This window comes from Muscardinus avellanarius (genome assembly GCF_963383645.1).
Source record: "Muscardinus avellanarius genome assembly, chromosome: 21".
Classification (NCBI taxonomy): Eukaryota; Metazoa; Chordata; class Mammalia; order Rodentia; family Gliridae; genus Muscardinus; species Muscardinus avellanarius.
The window spans coordinates 991,269-1,011,857 of record NC_137807.1 but is presented as its reverse complement, the minus strand read 5'-3'; the positions used below and the strand labels follow the sequence as shown (position 1 = coordinate 1,011,857).

General features: G+C 51.8%; 1 protein-coding gene across 1 annotated transcript in view; it reads right to left on the bottom strand.

The window, feature by feature from the left end:
- Positions 1 to 11,485, bottom strand: part of P2RX7 (purinergic receptor P2X 7) — a gene marked incomplete at both ends in the record, with an annotated part of 29,172 nt that extends 17,687 nt beyond the window's left edge. The window contains one exon of the mRNA XM_080717579.1: positions 11,361 to 11,485. Coding sequence (XP_080573705.1) covers positions 11,361 to 11,485 — 125 coding nt within the window. The remainder of the gene's footprint in view (positions 1 to 11,360) is intronic.
- Between the last annotated feature and the right edge of the window lie 9,104 nt (positions 11,486 to 20,589).

The following is a 20,589-nucleotide window of genomic DNA, read 5'->3' as shown; positions in this document are numbered from 1 at the left end:
CAAAGCTGACTGACATGGAGAGCTTATGATAAAGTCCGGCGCCAGGTCAGTCGGCAACCTTTGTCCTGGGGCCTCAGTAACACGTCAGCGCGCTGCCGGCGAGGCCGTGTCCGGCAGGTCAGCCAGCTGCTTTTCACACACACCATCTGCTTTATAAATCATATTGATAAGCCGGGCGTGGTGGCCCACGCTTGTCATCCCAGCATTTGGAAGTCTGAGACGGCGGATCCAGGTCTGTGGCCAGCCTCAGCAGCTTACTGAGTCTTACTGCAACTCAGTGAGACCCTGTTTCAAACTAAAAAATAAAATAGGGCTGGGGATAGAGCTCAGAGGTAGAATTCCCCTGGGTCCAATCCCTAGTACCACTGATCAATAAATACATAAATACATAAATAAAGTTGATAATCCCAGCTCTTCACCCGGCGTGGTGGCGCACACTTGTCATCCCAGTACTTGGGAGGCTGAGACCGGAGGATCGTGGTTCGTGGACAGCCACAACTACTTAGCGAGGCCCTCTGCAACTTAGTGAGACCTGTTTCAAAATAAAGAATAAAAAATAGGGCAGGGGGTGTAGCTCAGAGGTAGAATGCCACTGGGTTCCATCCTCAAACCCGAAAAAAAAAAAAAAAAAAAAAAAAAAACCTTAAACCTAGGGGCATTCTACCTCTGAGCTATATATACCCTTTTTAATTTTCGCTTTGAAACAGGGTCTCACTAGGCTGCTGAGAGTCCCACTACATTGCCGAGGCTGGCCTCAAACCTGTGATCCTCCTGTGTCAGCCTTCCTGGTCCTGGGATTAAAGGTGGGCGCCACCAAACGCAGCTAGCAGATCTTCTTAATATATGCCAATAGCTCTACGTATATCATCATTGTTAATCCCCAAAACAACAATATAAGATAGTTACTGGAATCAGAGAGGTAAAGAAACTTTCCCAAAGCCACACAGGGTTTGTGGTGGCAGAACCAAGGTCCAGGGCTGGCCCAGCCTCAGCAAAAGCCAGCCCTCTGGACTCCAGGCTTGGCACGGTGCCCCTCTGGACTCCTGACTTTTGGTCCGTGTATTTGCTGTTAAGGCCTCCCTCAGAATGTGAATAACAATCATTAGGGGGGAGTGGAGGGAGAGAGGAAAAATAATGGTGAAAAATAGTGGATTCTAGCTGGGTGTGGTGGCACGCGCTCGTAATCCCAGTATTTGGGAGGCTGAGACAGGAGGATCACAGTGTGTGCCGCCATGCCTGGCCACATGGAGAGTGCAAGAATTAAAACGTGCCACGGCTTTATCAAAGGGACTTGGCAGGGTCCTGTCCTTTGGAAAGAATATTCTTTTTTTTTTCTTTGGTGGTACTGGGGGTGGAACCCAGGGGCTTTCTACCACTGGGCTATACTCCCAGACCTATTTTATGCTTTATTTGGAAACAGGGTCTCACTAAGTTGCTGAGAGCCTCACTCAGTAGCTGAGGCTGGCCTCGAGCCTGTGCGATCCTCCTGTCTCAGCCTCCCAAGCGCGGGGATTATAAGCGTGTGCCACCATGCCCGGCTCTGAAAAGCATATTCTAATGACTGTCCTGGCTGTACCGTCGTGACCTTTCTCAGTAATACAGACAAGCCTCGTCACCTATCCAGCTCCTGGCTCCAGTCCCTGAACCAGGTGATAAGTCCCTGGTCCTCTTGTCCCAGTGACCTTTCATCTCTAAAGAAGATACAATTTTCTGTAGTCCTTTTTTTTTTCCTTTGTGGCACTGGGCATTGAACCCAGAAGCATTTTATCTCTGAGCTACATTCCCAGCCCTATTTTTTTCCCCAGGTTTTTTTTTTTTTTTTTTTTTTTTTTTTTTTTTTTTGTGGTACTGGGGTTCCTGGAAGCCCTTCTACCTCCGGGCTACACTCCCAGACCTATTTTATATTTTTATTTGGAAACAGGGTCTCTTAAGCCAGCACGGCTGGCTTCGAACCTGCGCGATCCTCCTGTCTCCGCCTCCCAAGCGCAGGGATTACAAGCGTGCGCAGCCACGCCAGGCTTCCAGTTTTTATTTGGAAACAGAGTCTCGCTAGGTGGCTGAGGTCTCACTACTTGCTGAGGCTGTCCTCGAACCTGCGGTCCTCCTGTCTCGGCCTCCCAAGTCCTGGGATGACTTGCCCAGCAGATCTCTGTTCTGCAGCAGACAGAGCATGAAGCAGCTGGGGTCTGGCTGGGCCTGGGAGGGTGGGTAAGATCCAGGCGGGGGAGAGAGGAGTTGGGGCGTCGAGGCAGACGTTGGAGAAGCCGGGGGCGCCCGCGGGGGCTCGCAGGCCCCTCCTGCCCGGGAGGCTGATGCTGGGCAGGAGCAGGGCAGGGCAGAGAGGGGGCGTCTCACCAGATGTAGACGCAGGTGCCCAGCAGCAAGGTATTCTTCAGCAACCCGATCCACGTGTCCTGAATGTGCAGGACCCTCACAGACGTGTACCCGCACAACTGGGCCCTGACTGGCATGGCAGGGGTGTTCTCAGAGCCGAGGCAGGAGAAGCGCCCCTTAGCAAGGTCTGTCTCTGCCTTAAGGCACCCGGGCTTCCTGAGCAAAGGTAACTCCAAATGAAAGGACACTCCTGACCAGAACTGCGTTCCCATCTGTTTAACCCATGCCTCGCCAGGGCCTAACCACCAGGCTCCATGGCCACCCAGCCACGCTGGCCGCGGGAAGGTTCCTAAGAGATTCTTGCTTACAGCTAGCTCCTGGCCTTAGACAAAGGGCATGTATACTTATCTTTTGTTGTTCTTCATGAGGATTGAATCCAGGAGCATTCGACCTCCGAGCTACACCTCCAGCCCTATTTTTTTTTTAATTCTTTATTTTGAAACAGGGTCTTGCTAAGTTGCAGAGGGCCTCACTGACTAGCTGAGGCTGTCTGTGAACTGTGATCCTTCTGTCTCGGCCTCCCAAATGCTGGGATTACAAGCGTGAGCCCCCACCCTGATTTTTTTTGGGGGAACAGAGTCTTGCTAAGTGGTGGAGGGCCTCGCTACACTGCTGAGGCTGACCTCCAACCTGCCATCCTCCTGTCTCAGCCTTCCAAGTCCTGGGATTTCAGGCCTGCATACCTTTTATATCTTTTTTTTTTTTGTACTGGCAATGGAACCCAGGGGCATTCTATCCCTGAGCAACACCCAGCCCTATTTTTTATTCTTTATTTTGAAACAGGGTCTCACTGAGTTGCAAAGGGCCTCGCTAAGTAGCTGGGGCTGGCCTCAAACTGTAATCCTCCTGTCTCAGCCTCCCGAATGCTGGGATGACAAGCGTGCACCACCACGCCTGGCCTCCCCCCCCTTTTTTTTGGTGGTATTGGGGTTCCTGGAAGCCCTTCTACCTCCGGGCTACACTCCCAGACCTATTTTACATTTTTTTAATTTGGAAACAGGATCTCTTAAGCCAGTGTGGCTGGCTTCGAACCTGTGTGATCCTCCTGTCTCAGCCTCCTAAGCGCGGAGATTACAAGCGTGCGCCACCACGCCCAGCACGCCTAGCCCTTTTATATCTTGATTCATTTTGTGAGACCACAGAAGGTCGAAGCTGTACATGTTTCTGCCAAGCAAAAGCGTGGACACTTTTTTTGTTTGTTAGCCTGGGAATTGAACTTAAGGGTTCAATTACCCGCAGCCCTATTTTATTTTTGATTTTGATATCAGGTCTCCCTAAGTTGTCAAGGACCTCACTAAGTTGCTGAGGCTGGCTGAGAACCTGCCATCCTCCTGTCTCAGCCTCCCAAGGCCTGAGATTTCAAGCAGGGCCGCCACACCTGGCTGCACACAGCCTTTTTTTTTTTTTTTTTTTTTTTTTTTGGTGGTACTGGGGTTCCTGGAAGCCCTTCTACCTCCGGGCTACACTCCCAGACCTATTTTTACATTTTTATTTGGAAACAGGGTCTCCTAAGCCAGTGTGCGCGGCTGGCTTCGAACCTGCGCGATCGTCCTGTCTCTGCCTCCCAAGCGCGGGGATGACAAGCGTGCGCCACCACGCCCGGCCTGCACACAGCCTTTTAGGAGGGTCTTGACAAACAGGAAGCTGGACTCCTGGCTGAAAGGCCTGGGCAGCATGTTAGGGGCACTGGCAAGAGGAACGAGGGATATCGCTGTGGAAAAGAGGAGGGCCACGCAGGAGCACAAGCCATTCGAAGTAGGAGAAGGAACACAGTGTTTCAGACAGAGCCGTGTGTGGTGGTGCGCACCTGTGATTACAGCCCTTGGGAGGTGGAGACAGGAGGATTGCACGTTTAGAACAGCCTCAGAAACTTGAGTGAGGCGCTGAGCAACTTGACAAGACCCTGTTTAAAAGTAAATATATATATTTCAAAACCCTGTTTCAAAAAAAATATATATATACATACATATATATGCATATGTGTGTGTGTGTGTGTGTGTGTGTGTGTGTGTGTGTGTGTGTATTAGGGCTGGGAGTGTAGCTCACAGGTAGAACACCCTTGGGTTCAATCCTCAGAACCAAAACACAAAAACACACAAAAAGGTGAAAGACACAGGGGGAAGAGTCTGGCTCAGAGAGGCCTAACAACTGGAGCAATCCCAGGACAGAACAAGCTTTCACTGTGGTTGCCACCTGGTGGCAGTGAAGATGGTGATGGTGGTGGTGGTGGTGGTGGTGGTGGTGGTGGTGATGATGGTACTTATGGTGATGATGGAGATGATGGTGATGCTGTTGCTGCTGGTGATGGTGATGGTGATGATGGTGGTGATGATGGTGGTGATGATGGTGGTGATGATGGTGATGATGGTGGTGATGATGGTGATGGTGATGGTGGTGATGATGGTGATGATGGTGAGGGTGCTGATGGTGGTGTTGGTGCTGATGGTGGTGGTGGTGATGATGGTGGTGATGAGGGTGATGGTGGTGGTGATGATGGTGATGATGGTGGTGATGATGGTGGTGATGGTGGTGATGGTGGTGATGGTGGTGATGATGGTGATGGTGGTGATGGTGGTGATGATGGTGAGGGTGCTGATGGTGGTGGTGGTGCTGATGGTGATGGTGGTGATGATGGTGATGGTGGTGATGGTGGTGATGATGGTGGTGATGATGGTGGTGATGGTGGTGATGGTGGTGATGATGGTGGTGATGGTGGTGATGATGGTGGTGATGGTGGTGATGATGGTGGTGATGGTGGTGATGATGGTGGTGATGATGGTGGTGATGGTGGTGATGGTGGTGATGATGGTGGTGATGGTGGTGATGATGGTGGTGATGGTGGTGGTGATGGTGGTGATGGTGGTGGTGATGGTGGTGATGGTGGTGGTGATGGTGGTGATGGTGGTGGTGATGGTGGTGATGGTGGTGATGATGGTGGTGATGGTGGTGATGATGGTGGTGATGGTGGTGATGATGGTGGTGATGGTGGTGATGATGGTGGTGATGGTGGTGATGATGGTGGTGATGAGGGTGATGGTGGTGATGATGGTGATGAGGGTGATGGTGGTGATGGTGGTGATGATGGTGATGGTGGTGATGGTGGTGATGATGGTGATGAGGGTGATGGTGATGAGGGTGATGGTGATGATGGTGGTGATGGTGGTGATGATGGTGATGGTGGTGATGGTGGTGATGATGGTGATGAGGGTGATGGTGATGAGGGTGATGGTGATGATGGTGGTGATGGTGGTGATGATGGTGGTGATGGTGGTGATGATGGTGAGGGTGCTGATGGTGGTGTTGGTGCTGATGGTGATGGTGGTGATGGTGGTGATGGTGGTGATGATGGTGAGGGTGCTGATGGTGGTGTTGGTGCTGATGGTGGTGGTGGTGAGGATGATGTGTAATGGGGAGAGTAATGATGCTGGTGGTGATGATGGAGGTGGTGGTGATGATGGTGATGGTGGTGGCGGTGGTGATTATAACCATTTATCCCAGTTTCTCCCTCTCCATTTTCTTCTCCATCTGCATTTAAGCAGCAGTTCTCATCTTAAAAATAAACCCTCCCTCTACCCCATGTTCTTGTACCACCATTCAGCAGTGCCGCTCTGCAGCCAAGTCTCGAAAGAGTGAGTCACCACATCTGTTTCGGCGGCTCCATTCTCTCCTCCGCCCCCGCCAGGCGGGCCCCACCCCGCCGCTCCTGCGGGGCCTCCCTCGGCCCCACTGACTCCAGCTCGAGCTGCAGACCTGAGCCGCCTGCCCCTCCAGGGCAGTGGACGTGCTGAGCCTGTGCCGCCTCCCTCTCCCTCTCCGTCAGCTTCCCGGATCCACCTTCTCCTTGGACCTCTGTGGTTTCCCCTCCAAGTCCTTGGGGGACTTCGTGCTCCCCACCCGCTAGCCGGGCATGGTGGCACACGCCTGCCCTCCCAGTGCTTGGGAGGCTGAGCCAGGAGGATCATGTGTTCGAGGCCAGCCTTAGCATCTTAGCAAGACCCTCAGAAATTTATTAAGACTCGCTTTCAAAATAAAATAAGCTGGGTGTGGTGAGGCACACTTGTAATCCCAGTGCTTGGGAGGCTGAGACAGGAGGATTGCAGGTTCGAGGACAGTCTCAGCAAGTGGTGAGACTTTGATCAACCTAGCGAGATCCTGTTTCAAAATAAAAACAAAATAGGGCTGGAGATGTAGCTCAAAGGTAGAATGTGCGGGGGTTCAATCTCTAGTAACATAAACAAAATCGGGCTGGGGACGTAGCACAGAGGTAGAAGCCCCTGGATTCACTCCCTAGTACCACAAAAAGAAACAAAGGTCCGTGCTCCTCACGGTGAATGCCCCGTGCTCCTTCAGCTTACTCCTCCCTCACTGGTCAGTCACCGCTGCGTCGTGTGTCTAGTGACCATCTGCGTGCTGCTGACACAGCCCCGGGTGCTCATCATCCCAGAATCTGGGAGGCTGAGACCCGAGGATCGCGGTTCGCGGCCAGCCTCAGCTACTTAGTGAGGCCTTCTGCAACTCAGTGAGACCCTATTTCAAAATAAAGAATAAAAAAATAGGGCCAGGGTGTAGCTCAGAGGTAGAATGCCCCTAGGTTAAAAAAAAAAAAAAAAGAAACCTCTATCTGCTAGACTTACATATTCATAGATGTTTCTCTGCCCCGTGGACACTACTTCTGAGCTTTCTGAGCTACACTCCCAGCCTTAGTTTTTAAATTTATTTATTATTTATTTATTTATTGGTACTAGGGATGGAACTCAGGGGCATTCTACTTCTGAGTTACACCCCTAACCCCCCCCGCTTTTTTTTGGCGGGTCTGGGGATGGAACCCAGGGGCATTCGACCTCCGAGCTATACCCCCTGCCCTATTTTTTATTCTTTATCTTGAAACAGGGTCTCACTAAGTAGTTGAGACTGCCCGGGAGCCGCAATCCTCCGGACTCAGCCTCCCGAATGCTGGGATTACAAGCGTGGGCCACCACGCCTGGCTCCTAGCCCTATTTTTTATTCTTTATTTTGAAACAGGGTCTTACTAAGTTGCAAAGGGCCTCACTAAGGAGCTGAGGCTGTCTGTGAACCTCGATCCTCCTGTCTCAGCCTCCCGAATGCTGGGATGACAAGGGCGCGTCACCACGCCCGGCACACACACAGATTTTGGGAAAATGTTAGGTAATTCGGTCTCTCAGAAGACCAAAACCCAGGTTTGCTTAGACACAACATAGGCAGGAACACTCAAGGAGCAGAAGCTGTTCCAGAAAAAGGTCTCTGCCAGCCCTGCCCAGAGCTTCCCAGGGAACGCAGGCACCACCATTCCCGGGTGGGCTGGAGGCCCCGGGGCGCCCCTCTGACAGACAGCTACTGTTAGCCTCAGGAGAATCAGGCCCGGACCTGCCCATGTTACCTCACGGGGGAAGAATCTTCACAGACGTGATTAAGTTAAGGAGATGGTGCGATTATCCAGGCTTAAACCACCCCATGGGCCCTGAACACAGCACTGGGTCCTGGGAGAAGCAGAGATTTGACACACAGTAAGCGCAGTGCAGATGAGCAGAGGGGAGGGATGCAGACGCTGGCCTTGATAATAGGATGATCTCGCGATGATAATCCTTTGTACTGGGATGGGACCCAGGGGCCTTCTACCTCCAAATACGCCCCAAGCCCTTTTCTTTCTTTCTTTCTTTCTTTATTTTTGGTACTGGAGATTAAACCCAGGGGCATTTTATCTCTGAGCTACACCCCCAGATCTAGTCTTAATTTTTTATTTTGAACCAGTCTCTCCCTAGTTTGATGAGAGTTTCTCTACGTTCCTTGGTCTGGTCTTGGACCTTGCGATCCTCCTGCCTCAGCCTCTCAAGTGCCGGGATTACAAGCGTGCGCCATCACACCTGGCTAATAGGATTGTTAGTAATAAGAACTAGTATTTGCATTGTGCCTTCTATTTTTTTCTTTTTCTCTTTCTTTCTTTCTCTATTTTTCCCCCCCAAGTACTAGAGATGGAACCCAAGGACATTCTACCTCTGAACTACACCCCAGCCCAATTTTTCAATTGATTATTATATTATTATTATTATTATTATTTATTATTATTATTATTTTGGTGGTACTGGGGGTGGAACCCAGAGGCTTTCTACCTCCGGGCTACACTCCCAGACCTATTTTATATTTTATTTGGAAACAGGGTCTCACTGAGTTGCTGAGAGCCTCACTAAGTAGCTGAGGCTGGCTTCGAACCTGCGCGATCCTCCTGTCTCAGCCTCCCAAGCGCGGGGATGACAAGCGTACGCCACCACGCCCGGCTTCATTCTTTATTTTGAAACAGGGTTTCACTAAGTTGAAGAGGGCCTCACTAAGTAACTGAGGCTGTCTGCAAACCGGAATCCTCCTGTCTTAGCCTCCTAAGTATTGGGATTACAAGTGTGCGTCACCACGCCCGGCACACCTTCTATTTTTCTAATAGCTTTGCATGTATTAGTTCATTTAATAGTTTTGACAATGATTATCCTGTGTGTGTGTATTTGTATGTATATGCATAGTACTGGGAATTAAACCCAGAGGCATTCTACCTCCAAGCTACACCCCCAGCCCGATTTTATTTCTTATTTAGAAACTGAGTCTCACTAGGTTGCTGAGAGCCTCACTAAGTAGCTGAGGCTGGCTTTGAACCTGGATCCTCCTGTCTCAGCCTCCCAAGTACTGGGATTATTGGCATGTGCCGCCACACCCAGCTTCAGGCCTTTTCTTGTTTAATCATCAAACTGTATGAAACATACAGAAACCAAGGTGTTTATAGCCAAGGCGCTATAGCCAGGATTACAAAACAGATTGCTGTTAGTAACCTTGGAATCCCCGCGCTTGGGAGGCTGAGACAGGAGGATCGCGCAGGTTCGAAGCCAGCCTCAGCTACTTAGTCTCTAGCAACTCAGTGAGACCCTGTTTCCAAACAAAATATAAAATAGGTCTGGGAGTGTGTATTCCGGAGGTAGAAAGCCCCTCTACCACGGAAATAACAAAACAAAACCCAGGCACAGTAGCTCACGTCCCTTTAATCCTAATACTTGGGAGGCTGAGACAGGAGGATCACAGATTTGAGGACAGTCTCAGCAACTTAGTGAGGCTCTCAGCAACCTATTGAGACCCTGTTGCAAAATTTTAAAAATTAATTTTTTTTCCAGTACTGGGGATGGAACCCAGGGGCACCGGAAAACCTCGGCAATTTAGCAAGACCCGATTTCAAACTTAAAACACAAAATCAGGCTGGGGGTGTAGCTCAGAGGTAGAGTGCCCCTGGGTTCAATCCCCAGCACCACAAAAGCCAAAACGAAAACCCACAGTAAGATGCCACTTCATACCCAATAGGTTGGCTGTAACGAAAAAGACACCATTAGAAGTGTTGGTGAGGACGTGGAGTCACTGGAACGCTCGCGTTTTGCCGGTGGAAGCGTGAAAATGTGCACCTGCTATGGGAAATAGGCCAGCAGTGTCCCCGAAGGTAAGGCAGAGTTACCACATGACCCAGAAATCCTAGAGAAATGAGAACACAGAGCCACACGTCGTACACGACTGCGTACTGAAGCAGTAATGATTCATGATGGCCAAGAAAAGAAAACACGCCAAGCCGGTCCCTTGGCGCACACTTGTTATCCCAGTGCTTGGAGGCTGAGGTGGGAGGGGCGCAGGTTCAAAGCCAGCCTCAGCAACTTAGTGAGGCCCTCCTCAACGCCACCACACCTGGCTTCCCAGCCCGATTTTTTTTATTCTTATTTTGAAACAGGGTCTCACTGCGTTGCAGAGGGCCTCACTAAGTAGCTGAGGCTGTCCGCAAACCGCAATCCTCCTGTCTCAGCCTCCCAAATGCTGGGATGACAAGGGTGCGCCACGCCCGGCTAGATTATACAGTGTGTGTGTGGGGGGGGGTAATGGGGGTGGGACCCAGGGGCTTTCTACCTCCGGGCTATACTCCCAGACCTATTTTATATTTCATTTGGAAACAGGGTCTCACCAAGTTGCCAAGAGGCTCACTAAGTAGCTGAGGCTGGCTTCGAACCTATGCGATCCTCCTGTCTCAGCCTCCCAAGCGCGGGGATGACAAGCGTACGCCACCACGCCCGGGCTTAGAATATACACTTTAAATGAGCGAATTGGTATAGCATATGAATTACATCCCAGTTAGCTAATTTTATTTTTAAGGGCAGGGGTTGTGTTTGTGGCTTAGTGGTAGCCTGTTTACTTAGCACACACGGTACTCTGGTGTCAATCCCCAGTGCCACACACACATTTCTCAGATCACACACACACACACACACACACACACACACACACACACACTTAAAAACAATGCCAGCAACGGTGGCCCATTCCTGTAATCCCAGTACTTGGGGAGCTGAGACAGGAAGATTAAAAGTTCGAGGCCAGCCTCAGCAATTTAGTGAAACCCTCAACAACTTAGCAAGACCCAGTTTCCAAACAAAACAAAAAAATAAATAAATAAAAGGAGCTGAGGGTATAGTTTAGAAGCAGATTACCCCTGTGTTCACTCCCTAATACCACACACACACACACACACACACACACACACACACACACACACCAAAAAAATGAAAAACAAAAAGCATAGGTAAAGGGAGACCTCTGCACGCTGGCGGGGACCTGAAGAACCGTTCACGGCCTGGTCCTAGTCTTCCCTCCATCCCGTGACTCAGAGGCCTTTGTGCTTAGCCAGGTGCGTCCCGAAGTCCCTGCCTCCTCCCTGGAAGTCCAGGGCGCCCGGCTCCCGCCACCCAGAGGCAGCAGGCGGGCCCTGTCCGCCCGCCCGCCCGGGCAGGCCTGGGCCTCCCTGCCCAGCTTCCTCCTCCTGGAGCGCTCGGCTGCCCGGCGTCGATTCCTCCCGGCTGGCTCGAGCGCACTGCTCAGCTTCACAAGCCACGTGTGACTGTGAAACTCCACGCGACTCGCACGCGCGGCCCACTCACCCCACGTAGGAGAGCACCAGCATGTGCAGGGCCCACTTGAGGGTGCCGTAATTCATGCTCTGGATCCGGATGACCCTGTTGGTCTCATACTGGAACAGGTCGGCGCAGCTGCAGCAGGTGGGCATGGCGGCGGCCCGGGCTCACCCTCCTGGGCCGGCCCCGGGTCCCGGGAAGGGCAGGAAGAGTCCTCCGGATTCTCAGCAGGAGTCTGTGGCTGTCGAGTTCCTCTCGCAGGGTGGGGGCGGGCCCTGGCAGCTGCCCCAGATGTGACAAGAATAAAGAACCAAGCCCTCCAGGCCCGGCTGGCGCAGGACCCCGCCCCACCCAGCGGGCCTCCCCCGGACGGACGCCTGCACAGAGATGGCTTTCAGACTGCCAGCCAGCTTAGCATTCTCTCTGCTCCCTCTTCTGTATTTTTTTTTTTTAAACTCATTTCTGAGCCAGGCGTGGCGGCGCACACTTGTCATCCCAGCACTCGGGAGGCTGAGACAGGAGGACCGCAGGTTCGCGGACAGCCTCAGCTACTTAGTGAGGCCCTCTGCAACTCAGCGAGACCCTGTTTCAAAGTAAATAATAAAAATTGGGTCTGGGGGTGTTGCTCAGAGGTAGAATGCCCCTGGGTCCCATCTCTAGTACCACAAAAAAAAAAAAAAGAAAAGAAAAAGAAAACTGGGCTTGGCTAAGTTGCTGAGAGCCTCACAACGTTGCTGAAGCTGGCCTCTTGGCCGCGATCCTCTGGTCTCGGCCTCCCAAGTAGTGGGATTTCAGGTGTGTGCCATCTCTTGCCTGCACGTGATGGGGGACAGGCTCGCTCTGGGGCAGGGGACCCTTATTTCTATACTGGATCTCTCCCACTTCTCCGTCCAACTTTTTTTCCTGCTCTCCATTGTACCTGGGGACGTCGGCCCATGATTTAGCCCAGTCAGCCTCAGATCCGCAGGGACAAGGTCGCTTTCCCGCAAAACTCGGCTTCCTAGTCAGGTAGGCGCGGTGGCACAAGCCAGTAACCTCAGTACTTGGGAGGCTGAGACAGGAGGATCGCAGGTTTGAGGACAGCCTCGGCAGGTGGTGAGACTCTCTGCAACTTAGTGAGACCCTGTTTCAAAATAAAAAGTAAAAAAAGGGTGGGCTGGGGGGGGTAGCTCAGAGGTAGAGTACCCCTGGGTTCAACACACACACACACACACACACACACACACACACCGCCATCATCACCGCCATCATGAACTGAGTAAATGATGGTGAGGCCAGTTTCTTTGAGAAGTAGAGGGCCAGGTGGTGAAATGGGACCAGGGCTTGACTGGTCAGTGCCTTTCTTAGTGAAGGGCGTGTGTGTGTGTGTGTGTGTGTGTGTGTGTGTGTGTGTGTGTGTGGTGTACGCACATGTCTCTGGTGACAAGTTACTGAAAATAACATGAGTTTCTTTAGCAGGAAAAGGGAGGGTTTTGTTTGTTTGTTTAATAAAATAAAAAACATTTATTCACAGAATTCAAATACAGGAAATGTAACCGGGCGTGGTGGCGCACGCTCGTCATCCCCGCGCTTGGGAGGCTGGGACAGGAGGATCGTGCAGATTCGCGGCCAGCCTCAGCTATTTAGTGAGGCTCTCAGCAACTTAGTGAGACCCTGTTTCCAAATAAAATATAAAATAGGTCTGAGAGTGTAGCTTGAAGGTAGAAAGCCTCTGGGTTCCAACCCCAGTACCACAATAAAAAAAAAAAAAAATAGGGCTGGGGGTGTAGCTCTGAGGCAGAATGCCCCTGGGTTCCATTCCCAGGACCACAATGAATAAATAAATAAGCCGGGCGTGGTGGCGCACGCTTGTCATCCCAGCATTCTGGAGGCTGAGACCGGAGGATCGTGGTTCGTGGACAGCCTCAGCTACTTAGTGAGGCCCTCCGTACCTTAGTGAGACCCTGTTTCCAAATACAACATAAAAAAGGTCTGAAGCTGGGCGTGGTGGTGCACGCTTGTAATCTCAGGATTCGGGAGGCTGAGACAGGAGGATTGAGGTTTGTGGACAGCCTCAGCTACTTAATGAGGCCCTTTGCAACTCAGACCCTGTTTCAAAATAAAGAATTAAAAAATAGGGCTTCACTAAGTAGCCGAGGCTATCTACGAACTGTGATCCTCCTGTCTCAGCCTCCCAAATGCTAGGTTTACAGCCCGATTTTATATATTTTTATTTTATTTTATTTTATATATTTTTGTTGTGGATCTGGGGATGGAACCTATGGGCATTCTACCTCTGAACTACACCCTCTCCTCTATTTTTATTCTTTATTTTGAAACAGGATCTCACTAAGTTGCAGAGGGCCTCACTAAGTAGCTGAGGCTGTCCGAGAACCACAATCCTATAGTCTCAGCCTCTGGAAAAGCGTGTACCACCATGTCTAGCTTCCCAGCCCTATTTTTTATTCTTTATTTTGAAACAGGGTCTCACTGAGTTGCAGAGGGCCTCACTAAGTAGCTGAAGCTGTCCTTGAGCCACGATCCTCCGGTCTCAGCCTCCCGAATGCTGAGATTACAAGCCTGCGCCACCACGGCCGGCTCTGATTTTATATATTTTGAAATAGGGTCTCACTAAATAGCTGAGGCTGGCCTCAAACCCCGGGCCCCTCCTATCTCAGCCTCCCAAGTACTAGGATTACAGGCGTGTGCGCCGTGCCCAGAGGGTAATTCTATATTTAAGTTTTTAAGGAAGCGAGGCTTTTTTTCTTCTTGTTTCTTTCTTAATCTACCACATGTGCCTGACAGCATCTGCCCTCTAACCCCAAAGCTACGAACACCCTCCCCAAGTGTCTCCTCGACTGTGAATCACCGCCTCGCTCCCGGAGCGGAGAGAAAAACCAGTAGTTTCACTGCGGCAGGGAACAGAAGGGAAACAGAATTAAGCTGTTATGGGGAATGGACAGAAATGTGGGGCCTGAAGCCAAGACAGAGCGCAGCAGGGAGGGCGGAGGGGCTGCGGTGTGGAGACCCCAGCTCCAGGTGTGCCCGGTGGGCACCACCAATCCTGCTTCCCTCCCTGGTGTGTGTGGTGTGTGTGTGTGTGTGTGTGTGTGTGTGTGTGTGTGAGACTGGGAATTAAACCCAGGGGTTTTAACCCCTTACCTCTGGGCTACACACCCCTGGCCTATTTTTTATTCTTTTTTTTTTTCAGTACTGGGGATGGAACCCAGGGCCATCCTACCTCCAAGCTACACCCCCAGACCTATTTTTTATTCTTTATTTTGAAACAGGGTCTCGCTGAATTGCAAAGGACTTCGCCAAGTACTCGAGGCTGGCCTTGAACTGCCATCCTCCTGTCTCGGCCTCCCGAATGCTGGGATGAAAAGGGTGCGCCATCTCGTCTGGCTCAGCCTCAGCTACTCAGTGAGGCCCTGTTCCCAGACAGAGTATAAAAGAGGTCTGGGAGGATAGCCCGGAGGGAGAAAGCCTCTGGGTTCCACCCCCAGCCCCAAACACACACACAAAAACAGAAGGAGAAGAAAATTGTGCTGCAGGTGTAGCTCAGAGGCAAAATGCCCCTGGGCATTACACACACACACACACACACACGCACGCACGCACACGCCGCCTCATCAGCCTTGGGGCAGAGCTAGGCTCTCGGTAACTAGCAAGACCCTGGAAGTGCTGCTCGGAGGTAGAATGCTCTGGATCCCATCTCCTGTGCCAAAAGAAAGAAAAAAAGAACCCCCCCTGGCGCTCCCGCTGTCTGTCTGTCTGTCTGTCTGTCTGTCTGTCTGTCTTCTCTGATGCCGCCCCCATCGCCTCGCTCCTAGAGCCGTCGCCCACTCAGCACCTGCCGGCAGCTCCTCCACCCCCCAGGTGCAAAGCCAATTTACCGCAAAAAAAGCAGGGTCGGGGGCCTCAAAGTCGCGGCTGCACTCTGTGCCGCGGGCAGGTGCCCCCCCCTCTGTGCCTCAGTTTCCTCGGGGGAGCGCGGGCCCAGGACCTTCGCGGGGCGGGCAAGCCCTGCAGTGCCACCTGCGACCAGCAGAGGGCAGCCGCGCGCCGCCATTGACAGGAGACCGGTGTCCGCCCTCCCTGGTGTCGTCCTCCGAGGTCTGTCTGGCCACGGTGTGGTGTGCAGTGAAGGCAGAGCCTCAGAAGCGCAGAAACAACAAGGCCACGAAGAAACAACGGGACGGACGCTTTGCTGTAAGCCTGGCTTGCAGAAGTCAGCAATCCCTTACCTACTTGAGGGCCCACGAGGCGCTTTCTGAGCCTCAGCACCAGAGAATTCTCCTCTTCTTCTTCCCAGTTTAGAGGTGTGCAAGCTGGGTGTGGTGGCACACGCCTGTAATCCCAGTACTTGGGAGGCCGGGACAGGATCGCAGGTTCTAGGACAGCCTTAGCTACTTGGTGAGGCCCTGTTAAAAAAAAATTATATATAATTTTTATAGATGGCTGGGAGGGGGCGAAGTTTGGAGGTAGAACATCCCTGAGTTCAATCCCCAGTATTGAAAGAAAAAATAAAAGATTCTCAAAAGGGACCCCAGGCCCAGATCCTGATCCCCACCCCAGCCGCCCGGCTAGGCAGATGTGGGGATGCGGGGATGTTGGGGCGCAGATAGGCAGATGTGCCGTGGGAGGTCTTCAGGCAAGGCGCCCGGTACCCAGTCGGCCGCCACCAAGCATGAAGGCCGAGGCTTCCTATTTTATTCGGCCGTAGTTGGAATGAAGCCACATCCCAACCCCTCTCCACGTTTTAGATGGACCAGGTTGAACGGCACCCGGGTCAGTCGCGCCACTCACAGTGCTGTCCCCCGGGTCCCGGCATTGCTTCCTGCACGTGGCGGCCCCCCAATCCTCTCCTCCCACTGAGTCCACAGCTCCGGCCCGGCTCACATTCTGTGGGTACTAGGAATTCCCACAACAATCTCCTAAACCCCAGGGGAGTGAATGGGAGAGTCTTGACCTGGACCTTCAAGTTGACAGGAGGAGGAGGTGAGGAGGCCGGGGCTGGCGCGGGCGGGCCTGGCGCTTGGCTTGATCGGCCATTCGTTTGCCTGGTGACAGCGCCCAGTTGCCTTGGGGAAGAGACTCCCCCACCATCAACCCTGGACTCCTCTGAGTGTCGCCGACCCCAGCCCTGAGTGTTACGGTTGTCACGGCGCAGTGGGTTCTTTCCTTCAATTTAAAAAGAGAAATTGAAGCCGGGCGTGGTGGCCACGCTCGTCATCCCCGCGCTTGGGAGGCTGAGACAGGAGGATCGCACAGGTTCGAAGCCAGCCTCAGCTACTTAGTGAGGCTCTCAGCAACTTAGTGAGACCCTGTTTCCAAATAAAATAGAAAATGGGTCTGGGAGTATAGCCCGGAGGTAGAAAGCCTCTGGGTTCCACCCCCAGTACCACAAAAATAAATAAATAAATAAATAAATAAATAAATAAAAAGATAAATTGAATCGGGAAATTAACTCTAACAGCTTGGGCCGGGCGTGGTGGCGCACGCTTGCAATCTCAGCATTTGGGAGGCTGAGACAGGAAGATGGCGGTTTCGCCGACAGCCTCAGCTACTTAGAGAGTTGCAAAGGGCCTCACTGAGTAGCTGAGGCTGTCTGCAAACTGTGATCCTCCTGTCTCAGCCTCCCGAATGCTGGGATGACAAGCCTGGGCCACCACGCCCACCATGGCCTGGCAGTCTTTTTTTTTTTTTTTTTTTTTTTTTGGTGCTACTGGGGATGAAACCCAGGGGCATTCTACCTCTGAACTACACTCCCAACCCTATTTTTTAGTCTTTTTATTTATTTTATTTTTTGCAGCCTCTGAGGATGGAACCCAGGGGCATTTGACCTCCAAGCTATACCCCCTGCCCTATTTTTTATTCTTTATTTTGAAACAGGGTCTCACTGAGTTGCACACAGCCTCACTTAAATAGCTGAGGCTGTCCATGAACCGCGATCCTCCGGTCTCAGCCTCCCGAATGCTGGGATGACAAGCGGCGTGCGCCACCACGTCCGGCTTAGTGTTTTTAGTTTTTGAAACAGGGTCTCACTGAGTTGCAAAGGCCCCCCCTAATTAGCTGAGGCTGTTCTCTGTGATCCTCCAGTCTCCACCTCCTGAATGCTGGGATCACGATCTTGTATGCCACCATGCCCGGCAGTATTTTTATTTTTATTTTTTGCACTACTGGGGATGAAACCCAGATCTCGGTCTGCGAACCGCAATCCTCCGGTCTCAGCCTCCGAATGCTGGGATGACGAGCGTGCGCCACCGCCCGGCTGTTTATATTTCTTATACCCAGGCTGGGTCACGGAGAAGCGGAGGTAAACAGAGGTGCTGATTGCCTCTATGAATTTTTAAGGCTAAAGAGGTTGTAATTTCCTTTACATTCTTACTATAGTTAGAGGTTAATCACTAGAACCAAGGGGAAAGTGGGGGCCACCTGCAGGGTAGCAGCTGCCGCCCCTCCCTGCCTGAGAGCCTGTGCAGCACCCAGGCTCTGATTGCTTTTTACAGTTTTGGAAATTAATACCAGAGCGGGCTTTTAATACCCGCACACTGAGGCCCCACGGTCACGTGATCCGCGCCAAGGCAGTCGCGGGCCAGTGATTGGTTCTCTGTGGATACAAGACTAATCAGGCCAATCAGGACCAAGGAGGCTCGAGTCCTTTAGTGGGACTGTCTGAAAGAGGCTTTTTCTTCTATTCTTTTTTTTTTTTGGGGGGGGGGGGTGTGCTGGGGATTAAACTCAGAGGCAGGCGTGGTGGGCACGCTCCTAATCCCAGCACTTGGGGGGATCACGGTTCGCGTCCAGCCTCAGCTACTTGGTGAGGCACTCTGCAACTCAGTGGGACCCTGTTTCAAAGTAAAGAATAAAAAATAAGGCTGGGGGTGTTGTTCAGAGGTAGAACCCCCACTGGGTTCCACCCCCAGTACCGCAAAAAATAAAACAAACCCAGAGGCAGTCTACCTTTGAGCTAACCCTCAGCTCTTTTTATTATATATACATACATATATATATATATATATATATATATTTTTTTTTTTTTTTTGGTGGTACTGGGGGTGGAACCCAGAGGCTTTCTACCTACGGGCTATACTCCCAGACGTTTTTTTAAATATATATTTTATTTGGAAACAGGGTCTCACTAAGTAGCTGAGGCTGGCTTCGAACCTACATGATCCTCCTGTCTCAGCCGCCCAAGCCCTGGGATTACAAGCGTGCGCCACCATGCCCGGCTATTTATTTTATTTTATTTTATTTTATTTAGAAACAGTCTCGCTATGTTGCAGAAGGCCTTGCTGAGGCTGGCTTTGAACCTGTGATCCTCCTGTCTCAGCTTCCCAAGCACGGAGATTACAAGAGCGTATCATTACAAGAGCGTATCACCACCCTGGGCCATCATTATTTATCTTGAAACAGTTGCTAAGAGTCTCATCAAGTAGCTGAGGCTGGCCTCAAATATGCCATCCTCCTGTCTCAGCCTCCCCAGTACTGGGATGACAGGTGTGCGCTGTCCCGCCCGGCAAGAAGCTCTGTGCCCATTGGGTTTGCAGCTAATAGAGGTTTGACAGCTGGCTGCCCTCAGGAGTGGAGAGGCTGCTGGTGAAGGGAGCCTGACGCAATCAGGAGCCCTGCCAAGATGGGAACCGAGGAGATTCAGGAGTGACAGCCCAAGGGCAGCCGGGGACAGCCCCTCCCCGCGAGGCCATCCAGGGCCTCTCACGGGAAGTAGTCAGTCACTGTTGTCCTGCCTGATCCTGTTTTTTGTGAGCTCTCATCTTACGCAACTCAAAGTCCTAATGCACTTTGTCACTCAGGGTAATGGAAAAACTGGCGATTCAGAGTCAGAAGGAGCGTGACCTGCCACCACCCATCGGCTATGTCGATGAGCAAATCATCTTATCTGTCCTGGGACCCCAGGACCTGGGAGGCTGAGACAGGAGAACTGCCGATTTGAGGCCAGCCTCAGCAATTTAGCGACACTATCAGCAACTTAGGAAGACCTTGTTTCAAAATAAAAGAATAAACCGAGCGTGGTGGCGCACGCTTGTCATCCCAGTACTTGGGAGGCTGAGACAGGAGGATCGCAGTTTCGTGGACAGCCTCAGCTACTTAGTGAGGAGGCCCTCTGCAACTTAGTGAGACCCTGTTTCAAAATAAAGACTAAAAAAGAAGGGCTGGGGGTGTAGCTCGGAAGTAGAATACCCCAGTACCGCAAAAATAAATAAATAAATTAATTAAATAAATTTTTAAAAAATAGAAAAGGGGCTGGGGCTGTAGCTCATAGATAGAATGTCACCAGGCTAATCCCCGGTGTGTGACTGTCTCTGTCTTTGTCTCTGTCTGTCTGTCTGTCTCACACACACACCGCACACACTTTTGCCGGCCAAGCATGGAACCAGGGCCCCAAATCAAAGTCCTACAGAATTTAGGATGCACAGATCCTGCTCAGCTTAAGAGAAAAAAAAAAAAAAAAAAAAGAGGAACGGGCCAGGCTCTGTACAGCCCTATTTGAAACAAGACCTGCTTTCAGGGCCGGGAACACGCTCTGTCCCATGTTTAATTTCTCCCATCTGTCTGGTATCTGACCCGCACTGTCCTTTGCGCTCTGCCGAGCATTGTCTGCGTCTGTCCTTTCCCTTTTAAGGGGATCTCTCTCTCTCTCTCTCTCTCTCTCTCTCTCTCTCTCTCTCTCTCCCTCCCTCTGCCCCTCTCAGAGCTGGACAGCAGCTGCTCGGGCTCCCTCTCTCTGGGTGCCCTCCCCCCATCCCTGGCACTGCCGAGGCCGCGGGCAGGGGGAAGGGGCAGGGGGCTGCCAAGGAATGTGGCGAGATTATTTTTACCCAGCCGCATTCTTTGCCCCACCGCGCAGGCCCTGGCCACTTGGGGCTGTCACAAGTCGATAAGACAGCGGGGTGACTGAGATCTGCTCAAATCCCAACACCCCAGGTGTGAGCGGGCGGCACGGCCGGGGCCGCCGGGCTCTGAGGCCCTGGGCTCGATCTTCCCGCCATGGGCTGCCCTGGCTCTGATCCCAGAAGCGCAAGGGGGATCCTTCAGGAAAACCACGGCAGGAACAGAGACCCACGTCAGCCTAGGCCCACCTCCACGCAAACCCCAGAAGAGCAGAGGGGATGAGTCGGGGTGAACCTGTTTGCTGTGTGACCTCGGCAAGATCCTGACCTCTCTGACTCCTTCTTGGTAAAATTAGTATTAAAAAAAAAAAGCCAGGTGCAGTGGTGCACAGTACTTGAGAGTATTTCTGAGGCTGAGGCAG